Source organism: Ranitomeya variabilis, chromosome 5, assembly GCF_051348905.1.
Source record: "Ranitomeya variabilis isolate aRanVar5 chromosome 5, aRanVar5.hap1, whole genome shotgun sequence".
Taxonomy (NCBI): Eukaryota; Metazoa; Chordata; class Amphibia; order Anura; family Dendrobatidae; genus Ranitomeya; species Ranitomeya variabilis.
The window spans coordinates 498,396,801-498,415,406 of NC_135236.1; the positions used below are offsets into that span (position 1 = coordinate 498,396,801).

The 18,606-nt window shown below is 45.2% G+C and overlaps 1 protein-coding gene across 1 annotated transcript in view; it reads right to left on the reverse strand.

The window, feature by feature from the left end:
- ALDH1L2 (aldehyde dehydrogenase 1 family member L2) overlaps positions 1-7,606 on the reverse strand; it is a 93,549-nt gene extending 85,943 nt beyond the window's left edge. The window contains exon 1 of the mRNA XM_077265670.1: positions 7,438-7,606. Coding sequence (XP_077121785.1) covers positions 7,438-7,485 — 48 coding nt within the window. The 5' untranslated portion in view covers positions 7,486-7,606. The remainder of the gene's footprint in view (positions 1-7,437) is intronic.
- Positions 7,607-18,606: the final 11,000 nt, after the last annotated feature.

Below are 18,606 nucleotides of genomic sequence, written 5' to 3' on the forward strand. Positions count from 1 at the left end.
TTGAGACTATTGAAGCATTCAAAAAGTAAAAAAAAAATGTTTTTAAAAATATTAAAAAAATACTAATAATATAAAAGTTAAAATCACCCACCATTCAAAATGAAACAAACATAAATCAAATTCACACATATTTGGTATCATCGCGTTCAGAATCACCCGATCTATGAAAATTAAAATAGAATTTACACGATCGCTAAACGGTGTACTGATAAAAAAATTAAAAACATCAGAATTACCTTTTTTTGGTCGCCACTACATTGAAATAAAATGCAATAACATACAATCAAAACAACGTATCTGCACCAAAATGGTATCAATAAAAACGTCAGCTCGGAGCACAAAAACTAAGCCCTCACCCAGCCCAAGATGACGAAAAATGGAGACGCTACAGGTCTCGGAAAATGGTGTCTTTAATTTTTTTTTACCAAATGCTGAATATTTTTCCACGACTTATCTGTGGAATTGCACTTTTTTTGCAATTTCACTGCACTTGGAATTTGTTTCCCGTTTTCAAGTACGTAATATGTTAAAACCAATGGTGTCATTCAAATGTACAACTTGTCCAGCAAAAAACAAGCCCTACATAGCTATTTTGACACAAAAAAAAGTTATGGCTCCGGGAAAAATTGGAGCAGAAAACGAAAACGCAAAAGCTGAAATACCTTTGCTCATTAAGGGGTTAATGATGGGAAGGTACGGACTGGGACTGAAATTCAGCCCTGGCATTTGAAATTGCACAGGATGGGATATATTACTAACTAGCTATTGAACCCGTTCTACGCCCGGGTGGCGAGCATTTATATTGGTATATGGTTCCCATCCTGTCATGTGCTGCTCCCATCCTGCGCCCCCGTTTTAATCAGTGATGGCAACAGACACTGTGGCGGTATTGAGTCGAAAGTGGCTGCCTTGCTCCACAGACGTGTGTTATATATTCTTTAGAACGTTACTTGGTAGCTTTGCTGACGTAGTGTATAGTGTAGATATTCTTACACATGCTCCTGATATCTGTAACGAAATCATTAATGTGGGTGGAAATGCCACAACATCATGAGATGGCGGGATTGTGACGCAGTAATCGGCGCCTGCGCAGTCCGTCTCTTCAGATGTATGTAAGTAACGTCATGAGGGCGGGATCGTGTCCACCGTGTCCCCATGGCCCCCCTACTCCCTGAATCCGCGCCTGCGCAGTTCGCGCTTTCCGGCGCCATTTTCTTGAAGACACACTGCAGTATCCAAGAAAATGGCCCCAGAAAGCGCGGACTGCGCAGGCGCCGATTCCGGGAGCAGGGGGACATTCGTGCCCTGGAATCAGGGGGCCTAAGTAAGTACCGTAATTGCTGTGGCATGAACTGCCACAATGTCATGAGGGAGGGATCGTGTCCACTGTGTCCTCACGCCCCCTGATTCCGGCTCATAAATGTCCTCCTGCTCCTGGAGTCGGCGCATGCGCAGTCTGCGCTTTCCGGCGCCATATTCTTGAAGACACACTGTAGTATGTATTCAAGAAAATGGCGCTGGAAAGCGCGGATTGCGCAGGCGCTGATTCCGGGAGCAGGGGGACATTCATGCGCCGGAATCAGGGTAGCGTAAGTAATTGCTGTGGCATGGCCTGCTGCAACATCATGAAGGCGGGATCGTGTCCACCGTGTCCTCACGCCCCCTGATTCCGGGAGCAGGGGGACATTTATGGGCCGGAATCAGGGGGCGTAGGGACATTGTGGGGGTGGAAACTAAGTGGGCGGGATTGTGACACAGATTTCGGCACCAGCGCAGTCTGCGCTTTCCGGCGCCATTTTTTCTTGAATACGGACACTGTGTCTATAATCTAACGTTAGGAGCGTTGCGCTTGTGCAGTCTATAAAGGCTTGGGACAGAGTGACGCTCCTACCGTTATAGATATTACCCTTGATGGAGGAAAGCAAGATTTACTACAACACCAATATATCTAATGATACCCGTGGCCTGCTGGGGTGAGTGACGGAGTCAGCAACTTTATGCTTCGTCGCAACTCTTAACAGTAACTTGAGAACACTGATTCTGTCAACAATGTAGCAGACAAGGCAGCCCACAACCAGACAGGCCCTTCTGGCATTTGCCAAAATTGCCAAATGGCCAGTCCGGCCCTGATGATGGGCATACTGAAATAAGATGTGCCTAATTCATTAAAAGGTGCATTCACAATTATATGCAGATTACAACTGGTGTGCACCTCCACGAGGATTATTACTCCAGTCATGGACATAAAAAAGCACTGAGTTTTTTTTTATTCATAAAATGTGTGGATATGCATGTAGTGTGGTGTGAGTTTATAAATATACTCACCTACTGCTCTCTCCAGTGTCCAATCTCGTTCTCCTCTTATGAGTTGGGTCATTCCAATTACAACTAGTTGGCTCACTCTATGCTAAATGTTGAGCCAAAAGTCTCTTCTTCAATGTAAGCCTATGGATCCTCGGCCTGACGCTCCAAATAGTTACACTGTAAAAGTCACTTCTGGGTCACACAAAGCGCAGTGTGACCTTGAGAGGCTGATGAGCAGTGACGTCACCCCGAAGAGAAGAAGAACAACGCTGGATCCTGGAGAGAGCAGTGGTAGATGAGTATATTAATATACTCACACTACATTACATGAATGTACACACATTTAAGGAATAAAAAACTTAGTGCAAATGCTTTTTTAAGTAACATTTCTAGTGTGAGTTACACTACAATTTTTGTTGAATTGATCAGGTGAGCTTTGTCTGCATATTCAGGGTTGGATTGTATTACTACCTGTCCAGCTTTACCACACTCAGGTACTCCCCTGTCCGCTTCACTCCAGACAAAAGGGCATCTGACCACATACTAAGCTGCCAGATGATGAGCGACCTGTGTTGCTGTATTGCTGCTAGCTTTCTTGCTCAATCTGTGCTGTTATAATAAGCGCTGCTATAATCTGCGCTGCCATCTGTGGCCGTCAGGCCCTGAACGGAGGGCTCCTGTCTTAAAATGTTACGAGGCTGACTGCCCTGTCAGGGCTCTCTGGCCCAACTGACAATAATGCTGAATACTCCTCAGCTTAACCACAGTTAGCCCCTCCTACATTAACTATTTACACTCTGAGCATAACTATATCCCCATCTAGTGGGCCAAATTGGGTACTACGCTTTCCCTACATAAATACTATAAACAGTACATTTGTAGTATTTAGAAACATATAAAAATCAAACAGTAAACCTTAATCAACATTAAATATGCATAACATAGATTAAATGCACGTCTATTACAGTTTTAGACAACCCCTTACATTCCCCCTCTCCTTAACAGTGGTCATCCCCGACCATGCCGTGCAAAATTTTTATTAGATACAAACAATACTCCACGCAGGGAGAAATACGGTTCAACGCGAGCCAAGTCATTTCAAGCAAGAGTTCATGCTCTCGTCCTAGGTACCTGGTTCACAGTCCCCCAGGTCACACTCCTAGCCCATTAGACTCTGGTCCCATCCACTGGATTAAATCATATGTACAACCATCTGACCCATTCATTAGGTCAACAGTCCTTAGGGGAAGGCATCCCCTCCCTTTGAGTAGAGCACGGTCATGTGCGTGCTGCCTGGTCCTAGAACACAGTCTGTTGCTACAGCCACGGCCGGTCCATTAGTCCAAGGACCTGTCATTCAGAAAGGGCAAAGTCCTGCTATCCAGCAGAAAAGGCACAACTGGTGCAACAAAAAAAAATTAACATTCACTCCTAGCCGCCCGGTCATACTGTACCCAACTCCAGGGGTGCTCTAGGGCTCCTTTGCCCGTAGGGACGCGGAACAATCCTGAAGTTAATAAGGTGCAATGAGCACAATGTCCTTTAATCAGCAATAGTGACAGTTCATTGGCACGCATCCCGTGCTGCTTTATCGGTATCTGAATCCCATGCCCGGGTTCAGGTCGAGGGTAACTCTGCAGCCACAAGAGTTGTAGGTTGCCAAGATGTGGCAGAGGCAGGGTTAGGCCTAGCAGCGGCCCTTGTACAAGGTGCTGACTGAGTCGGCTCCGGATACGCATAAAGTCCGGGTTCATCCTCGCTGCATAAAGTGACCGCTACAGCGTAATAGCCCCGGGGGCAGTCCTCTTTGAAAAATGAAACCCGGTCCCGTTCTTTTAAGGGTTTCCCAAATTTCACAAACGCAACGTTGAGGTAAATTTTTGCTTCGGTACCTTCCTCACAGATAAAACCGTACCACGATCAATATCAGTATAGACAAGGTGCCCGCGGGTGTGTGGGCAGGCCATAGCGCCCCCTCCGAGTTGACGTAGTTTGGCCCACACTTCAATCTCCCACTGTCTTTTTTTCTTTTAATGACCTCGTCTATCAAAGCAACCTGCTCAGGAGTAGGGAAAGGGCCCTCCGCCGGGTGATGGAAATGGGAGGCGCCCAGGGACATGGCTTTGCTGGAGATAGGCCGGGCCTACAGGGTCCAGGGTTGAGACGCAGACCACCCTTCAGGAATGAGAGGCCATACAGCAGCTTCCAAAGCAATGGGTCAAGACAGGGACCATCCCTCTAAGGGCCGAGGTGCACTCACCCTTTTCTGCTCCAGAACGCTGTCCGCGCCCATCTCAGGACTGCTGGATTCTTCCGCGACTGTGGCGGTGCACTCCAACATTTGCTGATAAAGATCCGCCTCGGCCTTGACTTCCAGCACGGGTTCCTCCAGGGTGGTCAATGTTTACGGTCCGCCTGCCTCCAGCTCCTGATGGCTTGATTCTGGTTCCCAGCGAAGAGGTTCTATCTACGGACGTTGCGGCTCCCCGCAGTGATGTTCCAGCTACAAAGGACGTCGAAGTACTGGCTATGCATGAAGAGGCTCCGTCCACCGTGGATGTGATGACTCTGGCAGACGCTGATCTTGCTCCTGCGGAAGCTCTGGAAAGCGGCCAGTCCAAAACTCATCCTCCATTCCCGTTTGCTGTCCGGGTCGGGTTCTCTCTTCTTGCCACGATTTTAACCATGCGGCCTATGCCCCTGCAGTGTCGGGTGCACGAATGCTCCATCGCTGCCGGTCCTGGATCACATGATGGCATCGTCTAGCTGCACTCAGAGATCTCTTCTGGACCCCACCCGTTCCAGGGTGGGGACACTTCCGACCACTCCACCCATCTGCTTGAATTCTGTAGGGGAGAGTGAGGCTTATTTCTCTTCATCCGCACCCACCATGGGCAGACTGGGGAATGTAGATAGGTAGATTTTGGCGCCAACTGGGTATCAGAACACTGACAAAGGGCGTAGTCCAAGTCATCGTCTTCTTCTTTGGCGCCATTTATCATCTTTATGGCATCCATCATTGTCACATAAACGTTGTCAGACAAATCTGATATATCAGTCACATTCAAATCATCAGCATCTTTTTCCTTCGCGGTTTGTCCGCATTGCAAGGTAGCGGCATCCTGCCGACTATGCCAAGTGTGAGGGTTGACCAGGGCCGTAGTCATGGCTGAAGCAAATGGCTCCAACGTGCCCTGGTCTCCCATCATATGCATTTCACGGTTCTCAGTCAGCATACCTGTTGCTCCATTCTTCACACCATCAGGGTTTCCTCTAGGTTGGTGAGACTTCCCTCCAGACACTTGTTCAGAAACAGAGACACAGTGCAGCTCTAACTTTAAACGGGTAACCTTACTATTATCTGTTCTCAGTCCGTTCACATTAATTACAGCATACTCTTCGGGTTCCACACAGTTTGTCTCCTTCACTTTCCCTGTGCTTTCCGTCATCCATCAGCATGTACCCAGGTCATCCCGTCCAATCTGGCATCACAGCGTCCTCCCTGTCCAGCTTCACCACACTCAGATACTCCCCTGTCCGCTTCACCCCAGACAAAAGGGTGTCTGCCCACGTAGTAAGCAGCCAAATGATGTGCAACCTGCATTGCTGTACAGATGCTAGCTGTCTTGCTACAATCTGTGCTGTTATAATCTGAGCTACCATCTGTGGCCCCCAGGTCCTGAACGGCTGGGCTCCTGTCTTAAAACGTTACGGGGCTGACTGCCCTGTCAGGGCTCTCTGGGCTGACTGACAATAATGCCGGATGCTCCTTGGCTTAACCATAACTAACCCTCCTACATTAACTATTTACACTCTGAGCATAACTATATCCCCATCTAGTGGGCCAAATAGGGTAATACATTTTCCCTACATAAATACTATAAACAGTACATTTGTAGTATTTAGAAACATAAAAATCATACAGTAAACCTTAACATTAAATATACATAACACAGGTTAAAGGGACATATATCACGGTTTTAGACAATCCCTTACAATGTCACATAAAGCCTATTAATCAGGAGAAGCAATGGGGAATACCAGAAGGTAGGAGAAGGTTCGCTTTGGCCTTTGTCCGGTGGCCATGGACTGCCAACAAAGCCGATGACCAGGGTCTTGCAAATGTTTTTGCTAAATTCTACTATTTGACCTTATTCATGATTTGTACAATAGTAATGGGATTGACCAAAACAACAGCTTATACTTACCTAATAAATCCCTCTACTTCGATCTTTGCTAACTGACCTGCACTGATTTCTTGGGAACAACGCATACATGAATGCTGCAGCCAATCACTGCACTTATGCCATACATGCAGGCATCACAGCGGAGGCCTGTGATTGGCTACTTACCAGATGATGACTACAATGTTAGAAAATAAACACAAGTTCAAGCTCATTTTACTTTCTATTCCGCATATAGTTTAGTTGGATGTGACATTCTGGAGAGCCAAATAAACATTTCCGTATGTACCTTGGGCGTTTTTATGTCCCCACATGAAATATGACATTAGTAAAATTCCATTGATGTCAGTGAATTATTTGTCTACATTTTCTGTGAAAACATTACAACAGAGTAACAGTAGTGTAAATGGAGCAGCCAGCTCTGTATGAGCTTGTGCAGAAGAAACATTGTATTGTATATTGTTTGCATTGTATATTTCAAGATTGCATTCATACATTCAGCATGCACTGCTGTCTGCAAACATATGTAGCAACAACATCAGTGCGGTCCCCCCTGGTCATTGTATTATGGGTTCCATGCTAGTATATGTATGTATGTGCAGATAGGTGGATGGATAGAGGACAGATCTATGTATATACTGTATATATATATACCTATATGCATGTCTATGTGTATGTATGCTCAGATAGAAACAGAACATGTGTGTGTGTGTGTGTGTGTGTGTGTGTGTGTGTGTGTGTGTGTGTGTGTGTGTGTGTGTGTGTGTGTGTGTGTGTGTGTGTGTGTGTGTGTGTCCCCGTCCGCATAGCTGCATGCCATTCTAGTAGACCCTCAGAGTGTGTCATTCGTTGCCACATGGCAGGGAAGTCAGGGCAGATAGGATTACATACAACCCAGTGACTGGGTGCCAGCTGTATAATCGTGCCAGTTCAGTGCCAGGTTACTCACTGTTGCGGTGGAGAACTTCCTGAAGAACTGATTGGCAGCCCACAGCATTTTTAGAAGTGGTCACCCAATGCCACCTAGACAGCAGCAGAGAAGGAGCGATCACCAAATGCAGCCGTGAGCCCTGGCTGACTGGAGCCCCTGCAAACAACAAGGACCAAATCCAGCTAGGCCCCGCCTCCGCAATTAAACCCCACCCTCTTTCCTGTCCATCATGACAGCTGACGTGAACCCAGCTTACCGCAGCGCTGCTTCTCCTCCTCGTCAGGCCACGCCCCCTGTCATTAAGGGCACACCCATCTGTCATGCAGGACACGCCCACACAGCCGAGAACCCGTTCTGCTTGATCGCTGCTGGGGAGTTTCTGATGCAACCTCTGTGGAGGCGGGTACAGTGCTTGCTGAGGGCAGGCTCATCACGTACCGTCCGGGGGTCTCACTCTCTGCAGCTCGCAGGGTACAGTTACAGGGGCTTACAGCTATTGCTCGATGTGCTGCCTCTTATTTCCGAATTTAAAGGGCTGTAGGTTGTGCAAAATGTGCAGTACAGCCCCAGAAGTGGGCACTTGGGAGGAGATTAGCAATGTATGAATAGCACTGCCCTGAGATAAGACTGAGTTCACACTTGCGTTGTCAATTATGCTTTCCTATTTCAGCATAGGAGCAGAAAAGTAAGAAATCACTCTGTCAGTGTGAGTATGGCTGAAGGAGTTTACCTTAGGTTAGGCTACTTTCACACATCCGTCTTAGGCGCAATCCGGCGAATTGTGAACAAAAACGGATTCGGCGAATGATGCTGCCTGATCCGTTTTTTTTCCCATAGACTTGTATTAGCACCGGATTGCGCCAAATGGCCTTCCGTTTCGTCCGTTTTTTTCGCCAGCAATCATAGCTGATCCCGCGGCCGGACAAAACGTACAGATGAACCTTTTTTTGTGTTCGGCGAAAAACCGGACAGCGCATGATCCGGCGCCGTCCAGCTTTTCCTGTAATGGAAGCCTATGGTGGCGGAATCCGTTTTTTACATCTGGTCATGCCCAGAATTTGTTCTCTCTCTCTCTCTCTCCCCCGATTGGTCACACCAGCTCGACGGATCCAGAACAAAAACTGATCCGTCGCATCAGTTTTTACATTAATTTTGCCAGATCCAGCAATCGGTCCCACCGCCGGATTATGCCTGACGGCGAAGGACGGATATGTGAAAGTAGCCTTAGAGGGGCGCAGGCTCCGACTGGTTAGTGAGCCCTCACCTCCCTGGATGAACAGTAGATTCACTTCTTACAAAACCTCTTTGCAGTCATTGTGCTAACTAATATATATATATATATATATATATATATATATATATATATATATATATATATATATATCTAGATGGTTGCCCGATTTTAACGCATCTGGTATTCTAGACTATGTATGTCCACATAGTATATTGCACAGCCAAGTAGTATATTGCCCAGCCACGTAGTATATTGCCCAGCCACGTAGTATATTGCACAGTGACATAGTATATTGCCCAGTGACATAGTATATTGCCCAGCCACGTAGTATACAGCACAGAGCCACGTAGTATATTGCCCAGCCACATAGTATATTGCCCAGTGACGTAGTATATTGCCCAGTGACATAGTATATTGCCCAGCCACGTAGTATACAGCACAGAGCCACGTAGTATATTGCCCAGCCACGTAGTATATTGCCCAGCTATGTAGTATATTGCCCAGCGACGTAGTATATTGCCCAGTGACGTAGTATATTGCCCAGTGACGTAGTATATTGCCGAGTGATGTAGTATATTGCCCAGTGACGTAGTATACAGCACAGAGCCACGTAGTATATTGCACAGCCCATGTAGTATATTGCCCAGCTATGTAGTATATTGCGAAGCCACGTATGACACAGGTTAAAAAAATAAAAAATAAACATATACTCACCTTCCACAGGCCCGTTGTAGCACTGTCGCCTGTGTGGGGTGCAGGCGGCATCTTCCAGTCCCAGGGTGTGATGACGTCGCGGTCATGTGACCGTGTCGCGGTCACATGACCGTGACGTCACGGCAGGTCCTTGTCGTGCAGGACCTGTCATGACGTCGCGGTCACATGACCGTGTAGCGGTCACATGACCGTGACGTCACGGCACGTCCTTTCCGCGCAGGACTTGTGATGACGTCGCGGTCACATGACCGTGACGTCATGGCAGGTCCTTCTGCCAGTCCACCCGTGCGACCGGAACGTGCCGGTTGCATCACGAGGAGCGGGAAAGGTGGCGTAGGTGAGTATATAATTATTTTTTATTATTTTTAACATTAGATGTTTTTACTATTGGCGCTGCATAGGCTGCGTCAATAGTAAAAAACTTGGTCACACAGGGTTAATAGCAGCGGTAACGGAGTGCGTTACCCGCAGCATAACGCGGTCTGTTACCGCCGGCATTAACCCTGTGTGAGCGGTGAGCGGAGGGGTGTATGCGGGCGCCGGGCAGTGAGTGCGGGGAGTAAGGAGCGGCCATTTTCTTCCGGACTGTGCGCGTCGCTGATTGGTCGCGGCAGCCATAACAGGCAGCTGGCGAGACCAATCAGCGTACGAATAACCGTTACAGACAGAAGGACAGACGGAAGTGACCCATAGACAATTATATAGTAGATATATATATTTTTTTATAAATTTGGTTATTGATTTTAAAATAACAGTACAAATAAACAGTACAATTAGACAAATCGTATATGAACAGTACAAATATGCAAATAGCATTACCACTGCCCAAATACCCTTACCCACCCCAAACCCACCTCTACCCTTCTCTGCGTGCACCTATTATTCGATTTGTGCTATGGAATTGGTGTATGACCACCTATTCGCTGCATTAGATACCATTGAGCTCGTAGTTTTTCTTTAATCCCTAAAGGAAGAGATGGAATAAAAAGAGACCAAGTATTTACAAATTTCCCAGACAGCCTTTCCTTACTGGTCAGTGCATTCAACCAATCCATTTTAAAAAGGAACATAATCTTAGCATGTATAAGGGATTGTGGTGGTATACTCGGACTCAACCAGTGGTGCAATATGCTTTTCCTTGTTGCAGAGGCCCAAATCGTGAGGGTAGCTTTAGTATGTTTGGGTAATTTACGTTGGGTTTCTTCCAGGATATTAAAGATAGCGCACTGCGGTGTGAGTGAGAAGGTGATCCCACATAACTTCTGTAGCTCCGTATGTATGATGCCCACATCTCTTGTATTTTTGGACAACTCCATAAATGATGGTAAATATCAATGTTTCGTGTTTTGCATTTAGAGCATGAATAAAGAGTAGAAGGAGACATTTTAGATTGGATATATGGGGTAATATAGGCCCTGTGTAATATCAATAGATCCATATCCGTATAGCTACTGTATGCCAAGATCTTTCTCTGTGCTGTAGTGGCATCAAGGAAGTCACCCGTCTCAAAGCCTGGAATGTCCTTTGACCATTTAGCTAATCCAGTATCCCTTCCCTCCCATGACCACTTTTTACGTAGTAAAGCATAAATGATACTTGTGGATGTCGACTGTGATCTTGCATTTCTGAGAAAACTATCCATACCATTCCTCCCATCCCCCACATCTCCACCCGACAGGCATTTTTGTACCAAATTTCGCTCCTGAAAGAAGAGAAAAGGATTATTAGTTAACAGCGGAAAGCGTTGTGATGCTATATCAAAAGAGAACACAGAAAATCTAAAGTCCATTAAATCTATTGCTAGAGTGCATCCCTGATCTGCGAGAAGTCTATAGGACGATGGTGGAGTGCCTTTTAAGAAACCAGGATTACCTATAAATGATTGGAATGGGGATAGCCCTGTACGTAATTTGCAAAGCCGTGTACAACGCCTCGAAGTCAGGATTGTTTGCCACAGTGTCGGGTATTCCTGGACCACGGCAGGAAGTTCTTCAGCTCCCAAATGCAATACAGCAGACAATGAGATGTGTGAACATAATTGTTGTTCTAGGCTGATATTAGCGAAATGAGAGGCTCCCCGTATCCAGTCTATGGCATATCTTTAATTAGCTGCCAAATTATACCTGCCTATATCTGGGAAGTTAATTCCCCCCCCTGCCCTAGATGCCTGTGGAGCGCCCCCAGCCGCGGGGCTCTCGGTACCGGGCCTCTCAGTCTCGGTCCTGGGGTTGTCACGGTGGCTAGACCCGGTCCGTGATCCTGCTAAGGGGCGTCCAATGAAAGGTGTGATGATGGTGCGTGGTGCAGGTCGAGATGAATAACGAGGACACAGGGTTGCAGTTTCCTTACCTCTTTACTGAAGGCTTCAGGATCCGCAATCCAGAGTACTGCTAACAGGGCTGGCTGAGACCGGCCGGTCCGAAGGCACATCCAGAGTTCCCTCTACAGGTGGAAATCAGTGCCTACCTTCTAGCGCCTGTGTGTTGTAGTACCTCCCTGCTGAGCACCACGGGATAGTCCTCACAACTGTTGTGTCTGTTTCTGATGTTCTTCTCTCACAACTCGTATCTATTCTGATGTTCTTCTCCGTTCCCCAGATGATATGGATAGGACGCACCCGTATGACGGGTAGGCCTGGAGTTCTTCCGGGACCCTAGCGTCGCCCCGCTCCCACAATTGCCCCCTATGTCTGCTTAGGTGATTTAGGTGAGACAGCCAACCTAAAATTAACTGCCTGCCGCTGTTTGAAGTATTGCTTGGAGCCTAATACTTCCTCGGCGTTCCGGCCACCGGCTATGCGCCTCAGTAGGATGTTGCCTCGATCTTATGGCACGACTCCTACTGGCTTTATCTCCTTTTTGCTGCGATCTCATTTCTCACTTCTCCACAGTAAACCTCGCTTCTGTTCCTTTCTTAGGATGCCACCGCATTCAAGTGCAGGCGCGGCTCCGTAACGTTCTGTTCTGTTCGCTAGGCCACTGTCAGGATCCCACCCCTAACAGAGACCCCCTTGAATCTTCCCCCGCAACACCCTCTGCCACAGGATGTTGCCTGGATCCAACCCAGTCAGCTTCTGACTAACTTCCTATCCAGCTATCCATTCCTATCTAAGTATTTAATAGACTCTTGGCTCCATTGAAATGGGAATAAGGGATCATGCAATCTCCCTGATCGAAAGAGTGCTAAGGCCTCAGATTTGTTGTAGTTGATCTTGAAGCCTGAGTATTTGCCAAAATCCTTCAGAACCTCCATTATGGCTGAGACAGCCTGGGCTGGGTCAGCAATGAAGAAAAGTATGTCATCAGCAAAAGCTGAAAGTTTTATTGAGGTAGTTCCGACCTTTATGCCCTCGAATGTCATCCTATTCTGTAAAGTTCTCAAAAGTGGGTCCAATGTCAAATTAACCCCTTCGCGCCACGCACCGTACTAGTACTGCGCTGCCGGCACTGCATTTGTGCCAGCAGCAGTACTTGTACGGCGCCCCGATCACCGCGGTCTCACGCTGAGCGCCACGGTGATCGGGTGTGGGTGTCAGCTGTATATGACAGCTGACACCCCGCAGCAATGCCCACGATCGGCGCTATCGCCGATCGCGGGCATTTAAGCCCTCTGATGCCGCTGTCAATAGTGACAGTGGCATAGAGGGGGATCGCGCAGGGACGGGGGCTCCCTGCGCTCTCCCACCAGAGCAACACGATGAGATCGCGCTGCTCCGGTGACCTGGAAGGAGTCCCCGGATCCAAGATGGCCGCGGGACTCCTTCCGGGTCATTTACTGACCTGGCTTGCCGGCACCTGCTGAGAGCTGCTGAGAGCAGGCGCCGGCAAGCCTCTGTGACGTGCCTGTCAGATCGTTGATCTGACAGAATGCTATGCACACTGTCAGATCAACTATCTGATCTAAAACAGTGATGTCCCACCCTGGGACAATGGTAAAAAGTAAAAAAAAATAAAAAAATACAATGTATAAAAAAATAAAATAAAAAAATCCCCAAATAAAGAAAAAAAAAACATTTCCCAGTAATTCCATTTATTTTTGTAAATAAAAAAAAAACAATAAAAGTACACATATTTGGTATCGCCACATCGGTAACGACCCGCTCTATAAAACTGTCCCACTAGTTAACCCCTTCAGTGAACACCGCAAAATTTTTTTTAAAAAAACAAGGCAAAAAACAACGCTTTATTATCATACAGGCGAACAAAAAGTGGAATAACACGTGATCAAAAAGACAGATATAAATAACCATGGTACCTTTGAAAACGTCATCTTGTCCCGCAAAAAAAAAGCCACCATACAGCATCATCAACAGAAAAATAAAAAAGTTATAGCTCTCAGAATAAAGCGGTGCAAAAACAATTATTTTTTTATATAAAATAGTTTTTATTGTGTAAAAGCGCCAAAACATAAAAAAATTACATAAATGAGGTATCGCTGTAATCGTACTGACCTGAAGAATAAAGCTGCTTTATCAATTTTACCACACGTGGAACGGTATAAACGCCCCCCCCCTAAAAGAATTTCAGGAATTGCTGGTTTTTGTTCATTCCGCCTCCCAAAAATCGGAATAAAAAGCGATCAAAAAATGTCATGTGCCCGAAAATGATACCAATAAAAACGTCAACTCGTCCCGCAAAAAACAAGATCTCACATGACTCTGTGGGCCAAAATATGGATAAATTATAGCTCTCAAAATGTGGTGATGCAAAAACTATTTTTTGTAATAAAAAGCGTCTTTTAGTGTGTGATGGCTGCCAACCATAAAAATCCGCCAAAAAAACGATATAAAAGTAAATCAAACCCCCCTTCATCACCCCCTTAGTTAGGGAAAAATAATAAAATTTAAAAAAATTTATGTATTTCCATTTTCCCATTAGGGTTAGGGTTAGGGCTACGGTTAGGGCTAGAGTTAGGGCTAGGGTTAGGGTTAGGGTTAGGGTTGGGGTTAGGGCTAGGGTTAAGGTTGGGGTTAGGATTTCAGTTAGAATTGGGGGTTTCCACTGTTTAGGCACATCAGGGGCTCTCCAAACGCGACATGGCGTCCGATCTCAATTCCAGCCAATTCTGCTTTGAAAAACTAAAACAGTGCTCCTTCCCTTCCGAGTTCTCTTGTGCGCCCAAACAGTGGTCCCCCCCAACATGTAAGGTATCAGCGTTCTCAGGACAAGTTGGACAACAACTTTTGGGGTCCAATTTGTCCTGTTACCCTTGGGAAAATAAAAACGTGGGGGCTAAAATATCATTTTCGTGGAAAAAAAAATATTTTTTATTTTCACGGCTCTGCGTTATAAACTGTAGTGAAACACTTGTTGGTTCAAAGTTCTCACAACACATCTAGATAAGTTCCTTGGGGGGTCTAGTTTCCAATATAGGGTCACTTTTGGGGGGTTTCTACTGTTTAGGTACATCAGGGGCTCTGCAAATGCAACATGACGCCTGCAGACCAATCCATCTAAGTCTGCATTTCAAACGGCGCTCTTTCCCTTCCGAGCTCTGCCGTGTGCCCAAACGGTGGTTCCCCCCCATATATGGAGTATCAGCGTACTCAGGACAAATTGGACAACAACTTTTGTGGTCCAATTTGTCCTGTTACCCTTGGGAAAAAAAATGTGGGGGCTAAAATATAATTTTCGTGAAAAAAAAATATTATTTATTTTCACGGCTCCGCGTTATAAACTGTAGTGAAACACTTGTTGGTTCAAAGTTCTCACAACACATCTAGATAAGTTCCTTGGGGGGTCTAGTTTCCAATATGGGGTCACTTGTGGGGGTTCTACTGTTTAGGTACATCAGGGACGCTGCAAATACAACATGACGCCTGCAGACCAATCCATCTAAATCTGCATTTCAAACGGCGCTCCTTCCCTTCCGAGCTCTGCTGTGCGCCCAAACAGTGGTTTCCCCCCATGTATGGGGTATCAGCGTACTCAGGACAAATTGGACAATAACTTTTGTGGTCCAATTTCTCCTGTTACCCTTGGGAAAAAAAAATTGCGGGCTAAAACATCATTTTGTGGAAAGAAAAAATTATTTTTTAATTTCCACGGCGCTACATTCTAAACTTTAGTGAAACAATTGGGGGTTAAAAGTGCTCACCACACATCTAGATAAGTTCCTTAGGGGGTCTTATTTCCAAAATGGGGTCACTTGTGGGGGGTTTCTACTGTTTAGGCACGTCAAGGGCTCTCCAAACGCGACATGGGTTCCGATCTCAATTCCAGCCAATTTTGCATTGAAAAGTCAAATGGCGCTCCTTCCCTTCCGAGCTCTGCCATGTGCCCAAACATTGGTTTACCCCAACATGTGGGGTATCGGCGTACTCAGGACAAATTGCACAACAACGTTTGGGGTCCAATTTATCCTGTTACCCTTGGGAAAATAAAAAATTTGGGGCGAAAAGATCATTTTTTGTGAAAATTAATATGAAATTTTTTTTATGGCTCTACATTATAAACTTCTGTGAAGCACTTGGAGGTTAAAAGTGCTCACCACACATCTAGATAAGTTCCTTAGGGGGTCTACTTTCCAAAATTGTGTCACTTGTGGGGGTTTCCATTGTTTAGGCACGTCAGGGGCTCTCCAATCGCGACATGGGTTCCGATCTCAATTCCAGCAAATCTTGCATTGAAAAGTCAAATGGCGCTCCTTCCCTTCCGAGCTCTGCCATGTGCCCAAACATTGGTTTACCCCAACATGTGGGGTATCGGCATACTCAGGACAAATTGTACAACGACTTTCGTGGTCCAATTTCTCCTGTTACCCTTGGTAAGATAAAACAAATTGGATCTGAAGTAAAAATTTTGTTAAAAAAAAGTTAAATGTTCAATTTTTTTAAAAAATTCCAAAAATTCCTGTGAAGCACCTGAAGGGTTAATAAACTTTTTGAATGTGGTTTTGAGTACCTTGAGGGGTGCAGTTTTTAGAATGGTGTCACTTTTGGGCATTTTCTGTCATATAGACCCCTCAAAGTCACTTCAAGTGTGAGGTGGTCCCTAAAAAAAATGGTTTTGCTAATTTTGTTGCAAAAATGAGAAACCGCTGGTCAACTTTTAATCCTTATAACTCCCTAACAAAAAAAAATCATGTTTCTAAAATTGTGCTGATGTAAAGCAGACATGTGGGAAATGTTGTTTATTAACTATATTATGTGATATAACTCTCTAATTTAAGGGCATCAAAACTAAAAGTTTGAAAATTGCTAAATTTTCATAATTTTCGACAAATTTTTGTTTTTTCACAAATAAATGCAAGTCATATCGAAGAAGTTTTACCACTATCATGAAGTACAATATGTCACGAGAAAACAATGTCAGAATCACCAGGATCCGTTGAAGAGTTTCAGAGTTATGACCTCATAAAGTGACAGTGGTCAGAATTGTAAAAATTGGCCCTGTCACTTAGGTGAAAACAGGCTTCGGGGTGAAGGGGTTAAACAGTAGGGGAGACAATGGGCACCCTTGAAGTGTACCCCGTTGAATTTCAAAAGGCCTCGACTTGGTATTATTTATGGACAGTCTGGACACCGGATCTCTATAAATTGCTTTAACAGCATTGCAAAACCATGGGCCAAAATTTCTGAATATTAGTAAATCATGCAGACAGTCCCAGGCTACCCTATCAAATGCCTTATCGGCATCCAGGCTGACCACAATGGACTATGGCTCCCAGTGCTGTTGTAATATTATATGTCATAGATTTGCCATGCATAAATCCAGTCTGCTGGGGTGTAATCAAATTTGGAATTATTATTTGAATTCTATTGGCCAACATTTTTGTGAATATCTTGAAATCAGAATTAAGTAATGAAATTGGTCTGTATTAGTGATGAGCGAATATACTCGTTACTCGAAATTTCCCGAGCACGCTCGGATGTCCTCCGAGTATTTTTTAGTGCTTGGAAATTTAGTTTTTACTGCTGCAGCTGAATGATTTACATCTGTTAGCCAGCATAAGTACATGTGGGGGTTGCCTGGTTGCTAGGGAATCCCCACAGGTAATTAAGCTGGCTAACAGATGTAAATCATTCAGCTGTGGTGCAGAAAACTAAATCTCCGAGCACTTACAAATACTCGGAGGACACCTGAGCGTGCTCGGGAAATCTCGAGTACCGAGTATACTCGCTCATCACTAGTCTGTATCCCTCAACTAGCATATGGTCTTTACCCGGTTTTGGGAGGACAATGATGACAGCTTCGTTAAACCGATCAGGGAGACAACCACTATTAACTATATAATTATACAATTCACATAGATGGGATGCTGTAGAGGTTCCTAGAATTTTGTGATGTCCATTGCTGAACCCATCCGGGCCAGGGGCTTTGGTCCATTTAAGTGTGTTAATAGTCTGAAGGACTTCTGTGGGGGTAATAAGGGAGTTAATAGTCCTCCTTTCGTCCTCTGCAAGTGTCGGCGCTAAATTATTTTTGAGGAAATTCTTATTTTCTCCCTCATGCTTTGGCTCTGATTTATATAATTCACCAAAGAATGACCTAAATAAATTCACTATCTCTTCATCTTTTATTAAGATGGGACCGTTTTGTTGCTTTATTTTATGTATTCTCGTGGCCGTCCTATATGGTCGCGTGAGGGATGCAAGTTCCCTCCCTGGTTTATTACCCCACTTGAAGTATTTGTTTTTGGTAGTCCAAATTGTACATGGCCAATTCATGTGCTAATGTGTCTGCATTCTCTTTGGCCTTCAGAAATTTCTGTTTTGTTAGTGGTGTATTGTTTGATTTAAACTCTTTATATGCTTGGGTTAGTGACTTTTGTGTTTCTAGTGTTCGTTCCATTAATTTTTTCCTTTTATGACTAACATAGGAAATAATCTGACCCCTCAGCACGGCCTTAGAGGCCATTCAAAATAAATGTGCCTCTTCACAATGATTGCGGTTGTCATTCTTATATACCTCCCACGCAAACTGGAGATGTTTTTTAAAGTCGTCCGACTGATAGAGATATGAGGGCAATTGCCACCTTCTTTCTCGAGAATTGGGTTTGTTAAACTAGATTTAAATGTTACTGGAGCGTGATCTGATATGTGAATATTTAGAATGTCCGTTTGTAATACTAATGGTAATAGTGAAGAATGTAATAACCAACAGTCAATCCTGGAGTGCGAGTCGTGTACATGAGAGTAATCTCTATCGGATGCTGAATTCTCCAAATGTCTACCAAACCTAAATGGTCCGATAATGATTGAATACAATTCCCCTGTGTTGTTTGTTGCGTTGTCCGCA